The following is a 16,564-nucleotide window of genomic DNA, read 5'->3' on the forward strand; positions in this document are numbered from 1 at the left end:
ATTTTGAAAAGAATTCGTGCCCATTTTAAACGGCCTACTACTCAAACTCAGAAGCTAGGATATGCATATAATTAACACTTGTGGATAGAAAACACCCTAAAGTTTCTAAAACTGTTTGAATGGTGTCTGTGAGTATAACAGAACTCATATGGCAGTCAAAACCCCGAGACAGATCGAAACAGGAAGTGGAATTCTGAATTGCGAACTCAACTTCATCACGTTGCCTATTAATCACACCGTGAGCTATGGTTCATTGAGCACTTCCTATTGCTTCCACTAGATGTCCCCAGTCTTTACAAAGTGATTTGAGTCTCCTACTGTGAAAACTGACAGAATGACACGCTGTGGAACGTGGTCACACGGAGAGGGCCATCACCATTATGACGCCGGCGCCCCTGGTTACCCTCCCCTTTCGAAACGTTTTGAAACACAATGCAATCGTCCCCCTTGAATCTTATTGGAGCTCTCGTTGAAAAAGGCCCTACAGATTTATGTTATACAACGTTTGACATGTTTGAACGAACCTAAATAAGAAAAAAAAGCATTTTGTTGAAAGAGTAGCCCCACGCACGTCGGAACTTTTGGTGAAGCCTTCAGAACGCGCTAACAAGAACAAGCTATTGGGACGTAAAGGATTAACTTTTTCGAACGAAAATACATTTGTTGTGGACCTGGGATTCCTGGAAGTGCCTAAGGATGAAGATAATCAAAGGTAAGGGATTATTGACAGTAGTATACAAGACTAGATGTGATATGCGATTGTTCCAAGATGGCTAGCCTATTGCTATTGCTAGCCTATTGTTCTGAGTATCGCATCCCTTTTATCGCAAAGTGTGATTACGCAGTAAAGTTATTTTTAAATCTGGCATTACAGGTGCTTTCAAGAGATATTCATCTATAAATCTTAGAATGACAATATTACATTTTAAAAATGTTTTCGAATAGTAATTTAGTAAATTGTGGCACTGTTTCACCGGATGCATTTGAGGGAAAATAGTTAGTCAACGTTAAGCGCCGATGTAAAATGCTGTTTTTATATATAAATATGAAATTTATCGAACAAAAGAATGCATGTATTGTGTAACATGATGTCCTAGGAGTGTCATCTGATGAAGTTTGTAAAAGGTTAGTGCTGCATTTAGCTGTTTTTTGGTTATTTGTGATGCATGTGGTTGGTCGGAAAATGGCTATGTGGCTACTTTTACGATATACTCCTCTAACATAATCTAATGTTTTGCTTTTGCTGTAAAGCCTTTTTGAAATCGGACAACGTGGTTCGATTCAGGAGAGGTGTATCTATAAAACGATATCATTTGAAAAAAAAAAGAGATTTTTTTTAAAAATTTAATTACGGGACGGAGGCCGCACAGGGGTTAAAGTAAAATATGAGCACTTTACACGCCGCGCATTGGTCCCCTTTGTACGACCCTCGTTACAGATGCTGAATGTCATGTTTTTCTTGAGACTAGTTGGGCAATAAGTTTAACTGGGGTTGGCTAAGATAATCCTTCCAAAATATGTCAAACCAGTAAATGGTTCATGTAAGACAGTTCAAAATATTGTTTTGGGAATCTTGTAGGTACTGTTCATCTACAGATAGGAGGGCTTACGAGGCAGGGTGCAATAGTACGTAGGATTACTTTAAGAATATACATATGTGGAGGTATAATCATAACTCACTCTCATCTCAAATGGAAGAGCGGCTACAGACTCATCATCAGAGTTGACTCACAAGACTAAAGGTGACTATTTTATTTTTCACATTCTAACATTACACTATCATAAGCAGCATGAGTCCATGTACCCATCCTGCCTGGTGTCAACGGTACAGGCTGGTGGCAGTGGAGTATCGCTGTCTAATCTGCAGCAACTGCGTGATGCCATGTTGGTCCATGCCAGCATGGGCCAACATCCCTGTGGAATATTTCCGATTTGTAGAATCCATTCCCTAAAGAATTCAGGCTATTGTAGGGCAAAGGGGGATCCAACCCGGAACTAGATGGGGGTGCCTAATAAACTGGCCATTAACCTCTATGGGTCAGGCGGGACGAATTCGTCCCACCTACGTAACAGCCAGTTGAATCCTGTGGCACGATTTTCAAATACCTTAAAAATCCTATTACTTCAATTTCTCAAACATATGACTATTTTACAGCTATTTAAAGACAAGACTCTCGTTAATCTAACCACACTGTCCGATTTCAAAAAGGCTTTACAACGAAAACAAAACATTAGATTATGTCAGCAGAGTACCAAGCCAGAAATAATCAGACACCCATTTTTCAAGCTAGCATATAATGTCACAAAAAACAAAACCACAGCTAAATGCAGCACTAACCTTTGATGATCTTCATCAGATGACACACCTAGGACATTATGTTATACAATACATGCATGTTTTGTTCAATCAAGTTCATATTTATATCAAAAAACAGCTTTTTACATTAGCATGTGACATTCAGAACTAGCAAACTTCCGGCGAATTTACTAACAATTTACTAAATTACTCACGATAAACGTTCACAAAAAGCATAACAATTATTTTAAGAATTATAGATACATTACTCCGTTATGCACTCGATATGTCCGATTTTAAAATAGCTTTTCGGTGAAAGCACATTTTGCAATACTCTAAGTACATAGCCCGGCATCACAGGGCTAGCTATTTAGACACCCAGCAGGTTTAGCACTTTAGCACTGAGAGCCTATTGGAGCCCTAGGAAATGTCACGTTACAGCTAAGATCCTGACTCTTCAATAAACAGAAGCAAGAACAACAACACCTTGTCAGACAGGCCACTTCCTGCATGAAACCTTCTCAGGTTTTTGCCTGCCAAATGAGTTCTGTTATACTCACAGACACCATTCAAACAGTTTTAGAAACTTTAGGGTGTTTTCTATCCATATGTAATAAGTATATGCATATTCTAGTTACTGGGTAGGAGTGGTAACCAGATTAAATCGGGTACGTTTTTTATCCGGCGGTGTAAATACTGCCCCCTAGCCCTAACAGGTTAAGTTTATAATTAGTTAATAATATGCATAATGGTATGCAAAGATGTTTTTTTCTTGTTATGACAACATGCCTTCCCTGTAGCTCAGTTGGTAGAGCATGGTGTTTGCAACGCCAGGGTTGTGGGTTCGATTCCCACGGGGGGCCAGCACAGAAAAAATGAAATGTATGCATTCACTACTGTAAGTCGCTCTGGATAAGAGCGTCTGCTAAATGACTAAAATGTAAAAAAAAAATGTAAAAATGTAAATATCTCTCCTATATTGGAATGCAGAATATAGCTGAACACATTAACTTGTTTCACTTTCTTTTCCAGAGTAAAGCATCCAGTGACAGCATGCAGTTGGCCACATTATGGGCTCAATTAGCTAACAGAGCTGATTCATCAAACCTATCAACACACAGCTATTCTCCATAAAACAATGCACCATAGTCTTATTAGAACAGGGCTCTCCAACCCTGTTCCTGGAGAGCTATCATCGTGTGGCTTTTCAATTCCAACCCTAATCGAGCAGATCTGATTCTAATAATTCACTGGTTTCTAAGATAAATCAGGTTAGTTACAACTGGGGTTGGAGTGAAAACCTACAGGAGGGTGTCTCTCCAGGAACAGGGTTAGAGTGAAAACCGACAGGAGGGTAGCTCTCCACGAACAGGGATGGAGTGAAAACCTACAGGAGGGTAGCTCTCCAGGAACAGGGATGGAGTGAAAACCTACAGGAGGGTAGCTCTCCAGGAACAGGGTTGGAGTGAAAACCTACAGGAGGGTAGCTCTCCAGGAACAGGGATGGAGAGTCCTGGTGTAAACCTACAGGAGGGTTGCTCACCTGGAAAATGGTTGTAGTGTCCTGGTATAAACCTACAGGAGGGTGGCTCTCCAGGAACAGGGTTGGAGTGAAAACCTAAAGGAGGGTAACTCTCCAGGAACAGGGTTGGAGTGAAAACCTACAGGAGGGTAGCTCTCCAGGAACAGGGATGGAGAGCCCTGGTGTAAAACTACAGGAGGGTAGCTCTCCAGGAACAGGGTTGAAGAGCCCTGCATTAGAATATGTAAAAAATAGTGACATTTGAACATTGAGGTTGCATATCACAAAGCACTTACGGGAATATATCACTTATAATTATGATAGTAAGAAATAATTACATGTTTGTATTGTCCTCACAGCCCAAAGCCAGCACAACTCCTAATTGGCTGCTATTGGCCAGGAGAGAAGAAACCCTTACTGGTCTGAGGGACAGGAGTACTGCAATACTCAAACATTATGTGATGGCTGTTTTCATAAAGATGTAATGAATCCCTAATAATATGTAAGACCCCCTTCAAATAAAGTATTACCAATGGCAAAGTCTAAGTATACTTCTCTGTTGTCATGAGATCATCAGGAACTACTGCATTTCTCCGTCTTCATGTAAATGTCTGTTTTTTAGAGGAAACTTCACTGGTACAGTAGATGGGTTGGGCTAAAACCAGCTTCTTTCCCTTTGATTAAATAGCTGATAGCTGCTTTACTGAGGAGCTGTTTTACTTACTATGACTGTGTGATATTTGGTTGTCCCACCTAGCTACCTTAAAATGAATGCACTAACTGTTGGTCGCTCTGGATAAGACTATGTGAGTGTTGTAACAGACTGCAGCAAACTTCAGACATTAATAGAGACAGAAAATGTAGTATCTAATCTGGCCCGCTAGAATAAACTGAAATACATGTACTGAATCTCTAACGGCTGTCGTCGGGAATAGAGGACCAAAACGCAGCAGGAATGTGGATGCTCATCTTGTTATTTATTTTTAAATAAAGAGAACACCAAAATAACAAACCGAAAAAATGCACAAACAACAAAACAGTCTTGTCATGCTCACACAGGCAAAACAAGAAACAATCTCCCACAACACCAAACCAAACAATTACCCATATATAGGACTCTCAATCAGAGGCAACGAGAAAGCACCTGCCTCCAATTGAGAGTCCAACCCCCCATCAACCTAAACATAGACATACAACAAACCAGAAAGAACATAGAATTATAGAACATAGACCAAAACCCCGAAATAATAAATCAAACACCTTATTACATAAATCACCACCCCGAACCACATAAACAAAATACCCTCTGCCACGTCCTGACCAAACTACAATAACAAATAACCCTTATACTGGTCAGGACGTGACAGAATCAATTATTCTACAATAAAATAGGTATTTCAGCCAATGAACTAACCACCCTATTAATGACCCAATCCATATGTAGTCACAAGTAAAGATGACAAGACTGACTGATTCTAAAATATAATAATAAACATTCTAATAATATTTAGATTTACATTTTTCCTGTGTACGTACATGATCCAAAAGACAAATGACAACTATCGCATACAATCACATGACAGTATCTTGCTGTCTGTGCCTAATGCCTGTACAGAGCTGGGTAAAATGTTTTTCCAGTTGACTGCCCCGTCCACTTGGAACTAGTGACAATAGGACTTGAAATTACAGGACCGCATTTCTTTCAATGACTTTAAAGCTAGGGTAAAAACTATGGTGAACAATGAAGTGGGGGGTGGGGGGTGGGGGGGGGGGGGGGGGTCACTGTGTTGTCCCGGCCCTAACTGTAGATGCACCACACCCCTCCAAACATCTTGTGTATATTGATGTTTTTATGTTGTTGTGTTTGGTGTTTTTATGTTGTCAACATGTCTTTATATGAAATGTTACCTGCTGCTATTTTGGCCAGGTCTCTCGTGATTTCTTTTTATCTTGATAAGAATAAATTGGTAAAATAAAGGTCAATAAAAAAATACATAGACAATATATTTCAAATTCATCTGGTTTTGATATATTTTTGTATAATGTTATCAAATAATGGTTTAAAAAATGTGGGGATACCCAAAGGGGTCCTAAAATTCTAAATCAAATAGCTAAATGATCCATATTATGACCATTTTAAAACAATTCCATATGTCAGTTTACACCACCCACCCATTGTTTTAGACTCTAAAGAAATAAACATTTTGGCCCTATTGCCTCTAAGTTTTCTGTCCTTCTGCCTCCCCATACGGAATGCCTACCACTTAGTGTGGATTCTGGAAGGGCACGACTGGAAAACTGCCTTCAACATGACCAGCAGTCACTGCGATTATCTGGTCATGCCATTTGGCCTCAGCAACAGCAATGCCCCTGCTGTGTTCCAGGCTCTGGTTAATGATGTTCTCTGTGACATGTAGAACCGGTTTGTCTTCATCTACCTTGATGACATCCTCATCTTCTCCTGCTCCACCCAAGAACACATGTGGGTCGAAAAAGCCTGCAACACCCTTCCCTGCTCTGCCACGGGCCTATCACCTTTTGAGTGTTCCCTGGGGTTTCTTTTACAATGTGGGCATCTGGGTCATACCTGATAGCAGAATGTTCTCAAACCTGTTCGTCAGTGTTCTTGGCCAGCTGTTTGGCAATGCATGAGTAATAACAATACAATTCTGAATTATAATAATCAATTAATACGATTAATGTTTTCACTTCAAATTGTCTTTTTCAGTTAGGGCTCAGTTCAATCAGTATCGCGGAAGTTCCCCTTTATAGCACAATTGAACTGTAAAGGCAATGTCCTGTGTTGGTGGAGACTGCATTCAAGGGAAAAACTGCATATGTCAGCTCAATAGGAAATTATCTTCAACCCCGCAGCACACATGGGCTGCTGAATGTATTTTTTTTCTCTTGCTTTGTTTTATCTTTTCTATATTATATCTATCTCTGATAAGCTACCCAGGAAAGGGCTGAAAATAGCCCATATTAATATACTGTACTGTATGTACCCTTAGAAATAAGGTTCATGAACTTGCTAACATCTGTCATGACGTTGCCCTCTTTGGACACAGCGAGCACCATCCCCCTACCTCTGCACCATCCCCCTCTCTCTGTCTCCTACACTCAGGCTGCTGTGTTCAGAGAGGTCGTAAATTCCTGGAGGAGAATCTCTCCTCATGGCCAGAGTATAGAGAGAGAGTGAGTTTTCATAGAGAGAACAAAGGAATTTCTTCCACCTCACAGAACTTGACAACCAAACAATATTAATGTTCTGGAGAAGGTATAAAAGATCGGTGAAGAATCCAGCTACGAACTGGTCCGTTTGGTACAATTTTGTGAAACTCATGAGAGACAATACAGACACATTACCATAACCATGTTTATACAAGAGTCTCCGTTATGAGGCTTACATCTAATAGTTGTATAAAATGAATGAGTGAAGATGAAACTATTTGTGAAATTATGTAATGTGATTTTAGACTGTTTAATGAAGGAAACTCCAATTCCCTTTGGAGTTTAACTAAATCAGAGGACCGCCCATGAGCACAGTTATGGTCTGACGTCATGGGACAGGCCCTTTTCCGCTCTTCCGAATAAAACCCCCACCCGGGTTTTCTATCACCAGACCGAGCTTACCTCAATTACGAGAGGGCTAAGGTTTGAGACGAGACCAGTACCTCTATCATAGAGGGAAATAAGGCTTGAGTAGATTGCTGAATCTTTTAACCATCCCACGTGGTTAAACTCTTAGACTATCGATACCGACAGAATAAGAACACGTCTTTGGGTATTAATTATTAGTCTGCAGCTAGGAATTCGGTATCATTGAATGCGAAGACCGACAACCGCAGAAACATCTATTCTATAGCAACATGAATGAATGTTACTCTGAACTATCCATTCCAACCCACGATAGAGAGAGAGAGAGAGAGAGAGAGAGAGAGGGCGGACAAACTCTCCAACAGAAACAAACTTTTCAACAGAGATCCCGATGACACACTGAGCGTAAATATATATATATATATATATATATATATATTGATTGCAATTATTCCCGAATGAGTGTGCGTTCATGTGGAAAGGATTAGCATTTCAATTGTTATAATTATCAACTTTGTAGTGTCTCTTATCTTTCGCGCCCTTATCAGTCCCTCTGTCTAACAAGCCGCCATGCCGGTTTAGCCCACTAGGGCACATTCCCATATCATTTCTTTGTAACCATATCTACTGTTTGTTATGCATTTCTGTGTGTACTTAGTTAGTAAATAAATTATTTTAAGACAATTGATGTATGGATGACTCATAGTGAAGACTGGGTTCGTGCAGATAACCAACAATTTAAGACGTTTGGAATGAGACTAACGTGAGGTAAAGAATAATTCATTAATCAGAAGACTAAGTGATCTTATATACTAAAATATCTGAAAGTTATATTAGGAAAATTATAACTTTGTAATCTGAATATTTTCCTTGATGCCCCAACTTCCTAGTTAATTACAGTTACGTGATTAATTAGTTTAATCGCGTAATAATAACTACAGAGAGTTATTTGATAAAAATAAGTCTTCAGTTTGAATGATGCCAAAGACACGACACATCAGATAAGATTAATATATTAGCCATTTCTGAGACTCACTTAGATAATTCATTTGATGATACAGCAATAGCAATACAAGGATATAACATCTATAGAAGAGAAAGGAATGCTTATGGGGGAGGAGCCATATCCCTGTAATGCTTAGAGAAGATCCTATGTCAAGTGTTGTTGAAGTGTTGTGGTTGTAGGTTCACCTGGCACATCTAAAGCCCATTCTTTTGGGCTGTTGCTATAGGCCAACAAGTGTTAACCTCTATGGGACCGGCGGGACGAATTCGTCCCACCTACGTAACATCCACTGCCAGCCTGTGGCGCGATTTTCAAAATCTTCAAAATCCTATTACTTCAATTTCTCAAACATATGACTATTTTACAGCCATTTAAAGATAAGACTCTCGTTAATCTAACCACACTGTCCGATTTCAAAAAGGCTTTACAACGAAAGCAAAACATTAGATTATGTCAGCAGAGTACCAAGCCAGAAATAATCAGACACCCATTTTTCAAGCCAGCATATAATGTCACCAAAACCCAGAAGACAGCTAAATGCAGCACTCACCTTTGATGATCTTCATCAGATGACAACCCTAGGACATTATGTTATACAATACATGCATGTTTTGTTCAATCAAGTTCATATTTATATCAAAAACCAGCTTTTTACATTAGCATGTGACGTTCAGAACTAGCATACCCCCCGCAAACTTACGGGGAATTCGCTAACATTTTACTAAATTACTCACGATAAACGTTCACAAAAAGCATAACAATTATTTTAAGAATTATAGATACAGACCTCCTCTATGCACTCGATATGTCCGATTTTAAAATAGCTTTTTGGTGAAAGCACATTTTGCAATATTCTAAGTATATAGCCCAGGCATCACGGGCTCGCTATTTAGACACCCGGCAAGTTTAGCACTCACCATAATCATATTTACTATTATAAAAATGTCATTACCTTTTGTTGTCTTCGTCAGAATGCACACCCAGGACGTCTACTTCAATAACAAATGTTGGTTTGGTCCAAAATAATCCATCGTTATATCCGAATAGCAGCGTTTTGTTCGTGCGTTCCAGACACTATCCGAAATAGTAAAGAAGTGTCGCGCGCTTGGCGCAATTCCTGACAATAAAATTCAAAGTATTCAATTGCCGTACGTCGAAGCATGTCAACCGCTGTTTAAAATCAATTTTTACGTCATTTTTCTCGTAGAAAAGCGGTAAAATTCCGACAGGGAATCTCCTTTTCGGCAAACAGAGGAAAAAATCCCAAAGGCGGGGGCGGTCGGGGTCACGCGCATAAGCTAGTGTCTCTTGATGGGCCACTTGAGAAAGGCGATAATGTGTTTCAGCCTGGGGCTGGAATGACGACATTCTCTTTTTTCCCGGGCTATGAGAGCCTATGGACGACGTGGGAAGTGTCACGTTAGAGCAGAGATCCTTAGTAAATGATAGAGATGGCAAAGAAGTTCCAGAAATGGTCAGACAGGCCACTTCCTGTAAAGGAATCTCTCAGGTTTTGACCTGCCATTTGAGTTCTGTTATACTCACAGACACCATTCAAACAGTTTTAGAAAATTTAGGGTGTTTTCTATCCATATGTAATAAGTATATGCATATTCTAGTTACTGAGTAGGAGTGGTAACCAGATTAAATCGGGTATGTTTTTTATCCAGCCGTGTCAATGCTGCCCCCTAGCCCTAACAGGTTAACAGTCCATTTCCAAATAAAATGTGTGAAATGCTTGATAGTGTATGTGATGTAAACAGAGAGGTCTACTTTCTTGGGAACCTGAATATTGACTCGTTTTCATCATGTTGTCCACTCAAGAGGAAGCTTCTCACTGTAAACTGTAATCGGGTTCAGGTTATTCATCAACCTACCCGGGTGTTTACAATCACCACAGGAAGAAGATAATCCACATGTACTGTTCATATTTTTACTAATACTGTAGAACTTTGTTCTAAAGATGTATCCATACCCATTGGATGCAGTGATCACAATATAGCGGGTATATCCAGGAAAGCCACAGTTCCAAAAGCTGGGCCTAAAATTGTGTACAATAGATCATCCAAAATATTTTGCTGTGACTCTTATGTGGATGATGTTAAAAATATTTGTTGGTCTGATGTGATTAACCTGTTAGGGCTAGGGGGCAGTATTGACACGGCTGGATAAAAAAACATACCCGATTTAATCTGGTTACCACTCCTACCCAGTAACTAGAATATGCATATACTTATTACATATGGATAGAAAACACCCTAAATTTTCTAAAACTGTTTGAATGGTGTCTGTGAGTATAACAGAACTCATTTGGCAGGCAAAACCCTGAGACATTTTCTGACAGGAAGTGGATACCTGATGTGTTGTATTACCTTTAAACCTATCCCATTGAAAAACACAGGGGCTGAGGAATATTTTGGCACTTCCTATTGCTTCCACTAGATGTCACCAGCCTTTACAAAGTGTTTTGAGTCTTCTGGAGGGAGATCTGACCGAACAAGAGCCATGGAACGATGATGGCCCATTAGACACCTGGCGCGCGAGTTCATGTTGGGTACCCTCGTTCCAATACGTTATAAAAGAGTATGCATTCGTCCACCTTGAATATTATTAAGGCGGGGGCGGTCGGGGTCACGCGCATAAGCTAGTGTCTCTTGATCGGCCACTTGAGAAAGGCGATAATGTGTTTCAGCCTGGGGCTGGAATGACGACATTCTGTTTTTTCCCGGGCTCTGAGCGCCTATGGACGACGTGGGAAGTGTCACGTTAGAGCAGAGATCCTTAGTAAATGATAGAGATGGAAAAGAAGTTCAACAAATGGTCAGACAGGCCACTTCCTGTAAAGGAATCTCTCAGGTTTTGACCTGCCATTTGAGTTCTGTTATACTCACAGACACCATTCAAACAGTTTTAGAAAATTTAGGGTGGTTTCTATCCATATGTAATAAGTATATGCATATTCTAGTTACTGAGTAGGAGTGGTAACCAGATTAAATCGGGTATGTTTTTTATCCAGCCGTGTCAATGCTGCCCCCTAGCCCTAACAGGTTAACACATTCGGATAGAAAACACTCTGAATTTTCTAAAACAGTTTGAATGGTGTCTGTAAGTATAACAAAACTCATATTGCAGGCAAAAACCTGTGAAAAATAGATTTAAAAAAATGTGAATTTTGTGACTGTACTATTTAGTGTCATTGTTTTATAGATACCATAGTGAGAAAGGATTCATTTCGCAACACCTACGGCTTCCACTAGATGTCAACGATCTTTATAAAGCTGTTTGAAGCGTCTATGATAAACAGAGAGCAAATTAGAATCCAAGGAAGTTGATATGTCATCACTTCATTTTTTTGCGCCTGTGCATAAATCTGAGAAACGTGAGTTTTGTCTTCATTGTTTATCTCGACATAGGATAGGTTGTGTGAAAATATTACTGATGTTTAACGTTAAAAATGGACCAAAAGATTAATGCTAAACAACATTTGACATGTTTGAACGAATATAAATAGATTATTTACTAGTTTTTTTTAGCTTTTCGGCGTGATTTTACAGTCCCCCACCACGTTTTGTGGGAGCATAATGAACGCTAAGTACTTGGTGTTATTTGGACATAAATTATGAACTTTGTCAAAAGAAACCACATTTGTTCCAGACCTGGGATGCCTTCCGGACCTGGGATGCCTGTCTTCTGATGGAGATAATCAAAGGTAAGGGGATATTTACAATGTTATTATCGATTTTAGATGATGCTAACTGTATAGCATAGCCTGTTGTTCTTAGCATAGCACCCCGTTTATTGCAAAATGTGATTTCCCAGTAAAGTTATTTTGAGATCTGGCCATTCGGTAGCAATTACGAGATGATAATATATTATTCTTTGAATGACAATATTATAATTTACCAATGTTTTCGAATAGTAATTTTGTTATGTTCACCGGAAGCATTTCAGAGAAGAAAAAAATCTGAATTTCACGCTACTGTAAAATGCTGTTTTTGGATATAAATATGAACTTGATGGAACAAAAAATGCATGTATTGTATAACATAATGTCCTAGGAGTGTCATCTGATGGAGATTGACAAAAGTTAGTGCATAATTCAAGCTGGTTTCTGCTTTTGGTGACGCCTGACCTTGCTAGGTACTGTCCTAACATAATCTAACTTTATGCTTTTGCCGTAAAGCCTCTTTGAAAATCGAACAATGTGGTTAGATTAAGGAGATGTTTATCATTTAAACTGTGTAAAATAGTTGATTGTTTGAGAAATTGAAATTATTATATTTTTGATGTTTTGAATTTCCAGCCTTGTTAGCAATCCCGGCTCGGGGTTCATTGCTAACCTGTAGCCCCAACAGGTTATGGACCTGTGATACCTGGAAGTGACATCTGATGAAGAGAATCAAAGGTAATGGATTATTTACATAGTATTTTCGATTTTAGATCTCCCCAACATGACGACTAGTCTGTATCGCAACGCGTATTTTTCTGGGCGCAGTGCTCAGATTATTGCAAAGTGTGATTTCCCAGTAAGGTTATTTTTAAATCTGGCAAGTTGATTGCGTTCAAGAGATGTAAATCTATAATTCTTTAAATGACAATATAATATTTTACCAATGTTTTCTAATTTTAATTATTTAATTTGTGATGCTGACTTGACTGCCGGTTATTGGAGGGAAACGATTTCCTCAACATCAATGCCATAGTAAAACGCTGTTTTTGGATATAAATATGAACTTGATAGAACTAAAAATGCATGCATTGTCTAACATAATGTCCTAGGAGTGTCATCTGATGGAGATTGTAAAAGGTTAGTGCATCATTTTAGCTGGTTTTATGGTTTTGGTGACCCTGTCTTTGAATTGACAAAACATTACACACAACTCTTGTAAATGTACTGTCCTAACATACTCTAAATTTATGCTTTCGCCGTAAAACCTTTTTGAAATCGTAAAACGTGGTTAGATTAAGGAGATGTTTATCTTTCAAAGGGTGTAAAATAGTTGTATGTTTGAAAAATTTGAATTTTGACATTTATTTGGATTCAAATTTGCCGCTCTTGAAATGCACCTGCTGTTGATGGAGTGCACCACGGGGGGGGGACGCCTGCGTCCCACCTAGCCCATAGAGGTTAATCTAACCACACTGCCCGATTTCAAAAAGGCTTTACAACGAAAGCAAAACATTAGATTATGTCAGCAAAGTACCCAGCCAGAAATAATCAGACACCCATTTTTCAAGCTAGCATATAATCTCACAAAAACCCAGAAGACAGCTAAATGCAGCACTAACCTTTGATGATCTTCATCAGACGACACACCTAGGACATTATGTTATACAATACATGCATGTTTTGTTCAATCAAGTTCATATTAATATAAAAAACCAGCTTTTTACATTAGCATGTGACGTTCAGAACTAGCATACCCCCCCGCAAACTTCCGATGAATTTACAAAAAATGTACTAAATTACTCACGATAAATGTTCACAGAAAGGATAACAATTATTTTAAGAATTATAGATACAGAACTCCTCTATGCACTCGATATGCCCGATTTTAAAATAGCTTTTCGGTGAAAGCACATTTTGCAATATTCTAAGTAGATAGCCCGGCATCGCAGGGCTAGCTATTTAGACACCCAGCAAGTTTAGCACTCACCAAAGTCAGATTTATTATAAGAAAAATGTTATTACCTTTGGTGTTCTTCGTCAGAATGCACTCCCAGGACTTCTACTTCAATAACAAATGTTGGTTTGGTCCCAAATAATCCATAGTTATATCCAAACAGCGGCGTTTTGTTCGTGCGTTCAAGACACTATCCGAAAGAGTAAAGAAGGGTGACGAGCACGACGCATTTCGTGACAAAAAAATTCTAAATATTCCATTACCGTACTTCGAAGCATGTCAACCGCTGTTTAAAATCAATTTTTATGCAATTTTTCTCGTAAAAAAGCGACAATATTCCGACCGGGAATCTGCGTTTAGGTAAAAAGACGAAAGAAAATAAAGCATGGAGTCGACTCGTGCAAGCGCCTAAGCCCATTGTCCTCTGATCGGCCACTTGCCAAAAGCGCAAATGTGTTTCAGCCTGGGGCTGCCTCGATATCATTCAGCTTTTTCCCGGGCTCTGAGAGCCTATGGGAGCCGTAGGAAGTGTCACGTTACAGCAAAGATCCTCAGTCTTCAATAAACAGAGACAAGACGAACAAGATCTTGTCAGAGAGGGGACTTCCTGTAAGGAATCTTCTCAGGTTTTTGCCTGCCATATGAGTTCTGTTATACTCACAGACACCATTCAAACAGTTTTAGAAACTTTAGGGTGTTTTCTATCCAAAGCCAATAATTATATGCATATTCTAGTTACTGGGCAGGAGTAGTAACCAGATTAAATCGGGTACGTTTTTTATCCGGCCGTGTCAATACTGCCCCCTACCCCCAACAGGTTAACACGCACCTCAGGGCGAGTGTGGGTAGCAGGAACAGGACGTACTGGGCAGTGAAGGCGCACTGCAGGTCTGGGGCTTATGGCTGACACAACCCGTCCTGTCTGAATGCCAACTCTAGCACGGCACCTGTGAGGAGCTTGCACCGAGCGCACCAGGCTGTAGAAACGCACTGTGCATATTTCAGCATAACATGGTTCTTGCTCGATCACTCGCTCCCCACAGTAAGCACGTCTGCTCCTTCGTGCCCTTTCTGCCAGTACCTCTCTCCGGAATCTCGGGTCAAGCTCCTCGTTTGACTCCTTGACTGGCTCCGGTTTGCTCCACGGCTCTCTCTTGTACGCCCAGGAAGTTAGGTCAGGGCTCCCCCCTGACTTAGCCAAACTCCCCGTATGCCCCCCCCATTTTTTTGGGGGGGGGGCTGCCTTTTCGTCCTTGCCTCTTGGTGGATACCGCGCTTCATAGTATCGCCGCTCTGCCTTCGCTGCCTCAAGTTCCTCCTTCGGGCACTGGTACTCCCCAGCCTGCCTCCATTGTCCCTTGCCATCCAGTATTTCCTCCCATGTCCATGACTCCTGCTGCTCCATGCCACGCTGCTTGGTCCTTGGTTGGTGGGTGATTCTGTCACGGCTGTTATAAGGAACGGACCAAGATGCAGCGTTTCCGTAGTTCCACATATTTATTGACCGTGAAACTAAATGCTATACATAAATAAACTTGAATTACAAAAACAACAAACCGTGACGCAGGAGGAACATACACACTCACAAAATATAATAACCCACAAACAACAATGAGAAAACCCCCTACTTAAATATGATCTCTAATCAGAGGCAATGAGATCAGCTGCCTCCAATTAGAGATCAACCCCAAACAATCCCAACATAGAAATAGACAAACTAGAACCTAAACATAGAAATAGAAAACATAGATTAGCCCAAAACACCCCCTGTCACACCCTGCCCTACTCTACTATAGAAAATGACATCTTACTAGGGTCAGGACATGACAACTTCTGCTTTATGGGTTGAACCTAGCCCTTAGACAACCTCCGATGGATAATTCCAATGTACTTTCAAAATTAAAATGATAAACTGGGTGGTTCGAGCTGACAGCTGTGGTCTAAGCTAGCATATGGAATTGTTTTAAGATGGTAATACCATGGATCATTTATCTTTTTGATTTAGAATTTTAGGACACTCTTATGGATAAAACAAATATGTAAAAAAACTAATATATACAATTTTGAATTTGGCCTTTACTACTATAGACCATAGAAACGCATTGAATAATGCATTCATAAATGGCAAAAATACAGTCAAAAAATAAACATTTTTAAGTGTCTGTCCTATATCTAGAAGAAAGCTCTGGAACATATTTAAATAGTTTGTAGGCCAAACCATTCAGACGCTACACACGATTTTGTGAGAAAACCGATTTTCGGGATGTTTCATGGTCTGACAATCACTCCTGTAGCTCGGCCACTTTCCACCGCAGATGTGGAAGACTACCATAGGCAGATATGGTGGATTGAGATGCAGCCCATGCAAAACAGATATCTCTAGCTTAAACTGACATATTTTAATGGGGATTTTTTTATAATGTTACAATAGACTCTAGGGGATTTTAAACTCTGTAACTGTTATCATGATTTGCCATGTTGGGGAAGGATAATAGGCGCCATATCCCCCCCCCCCCATC

At 39.8% G+C, this 16,564-nt stretch overlaps 1 protein-coding gene across 1 annotated transcript in view; it reads right to left on the minus strand.

The window, feature by feature from the left end:
- Positions 1-15,450, minus strand: part of LOC145863962 (CKLF-like MARVEL transmembrane domain-containing protein 8) — a 48,329-nt gene extending 32,879 nt beyond the window's left edge. The window contains exons 1-2 of the mRNA XM_082968591.1: positions 15,303-15,450; positions 6,143-6,279 (exon numbers count right to left, since the gene is read on the minus strand). Coding sequence (XP_082824717.1) covers positions 6,143-6,279; positions 15,303-15,450 — 285 coding nt within the window. The remainder of the gene's footprint in view (positions 1-6,142; positions 6,280-15,302) is intronic.
- Between the last annotated feature and the right edge of the window lie 1,114 nt (positions 15,451-16,564).

This window comes from Salmo salar, chromosome 02 (genome assembly GCF_965601325.2).
Source record: "Salmo salar chromosome 02, fSalSal1, whole genome shotgun sequence".
NCBI classification, from domain to species: Eukaryota; Metazoa; Chordata; class Actinopteri; order Salmoniformes; family Salmonidae; genus Salmo; species Salmo salar.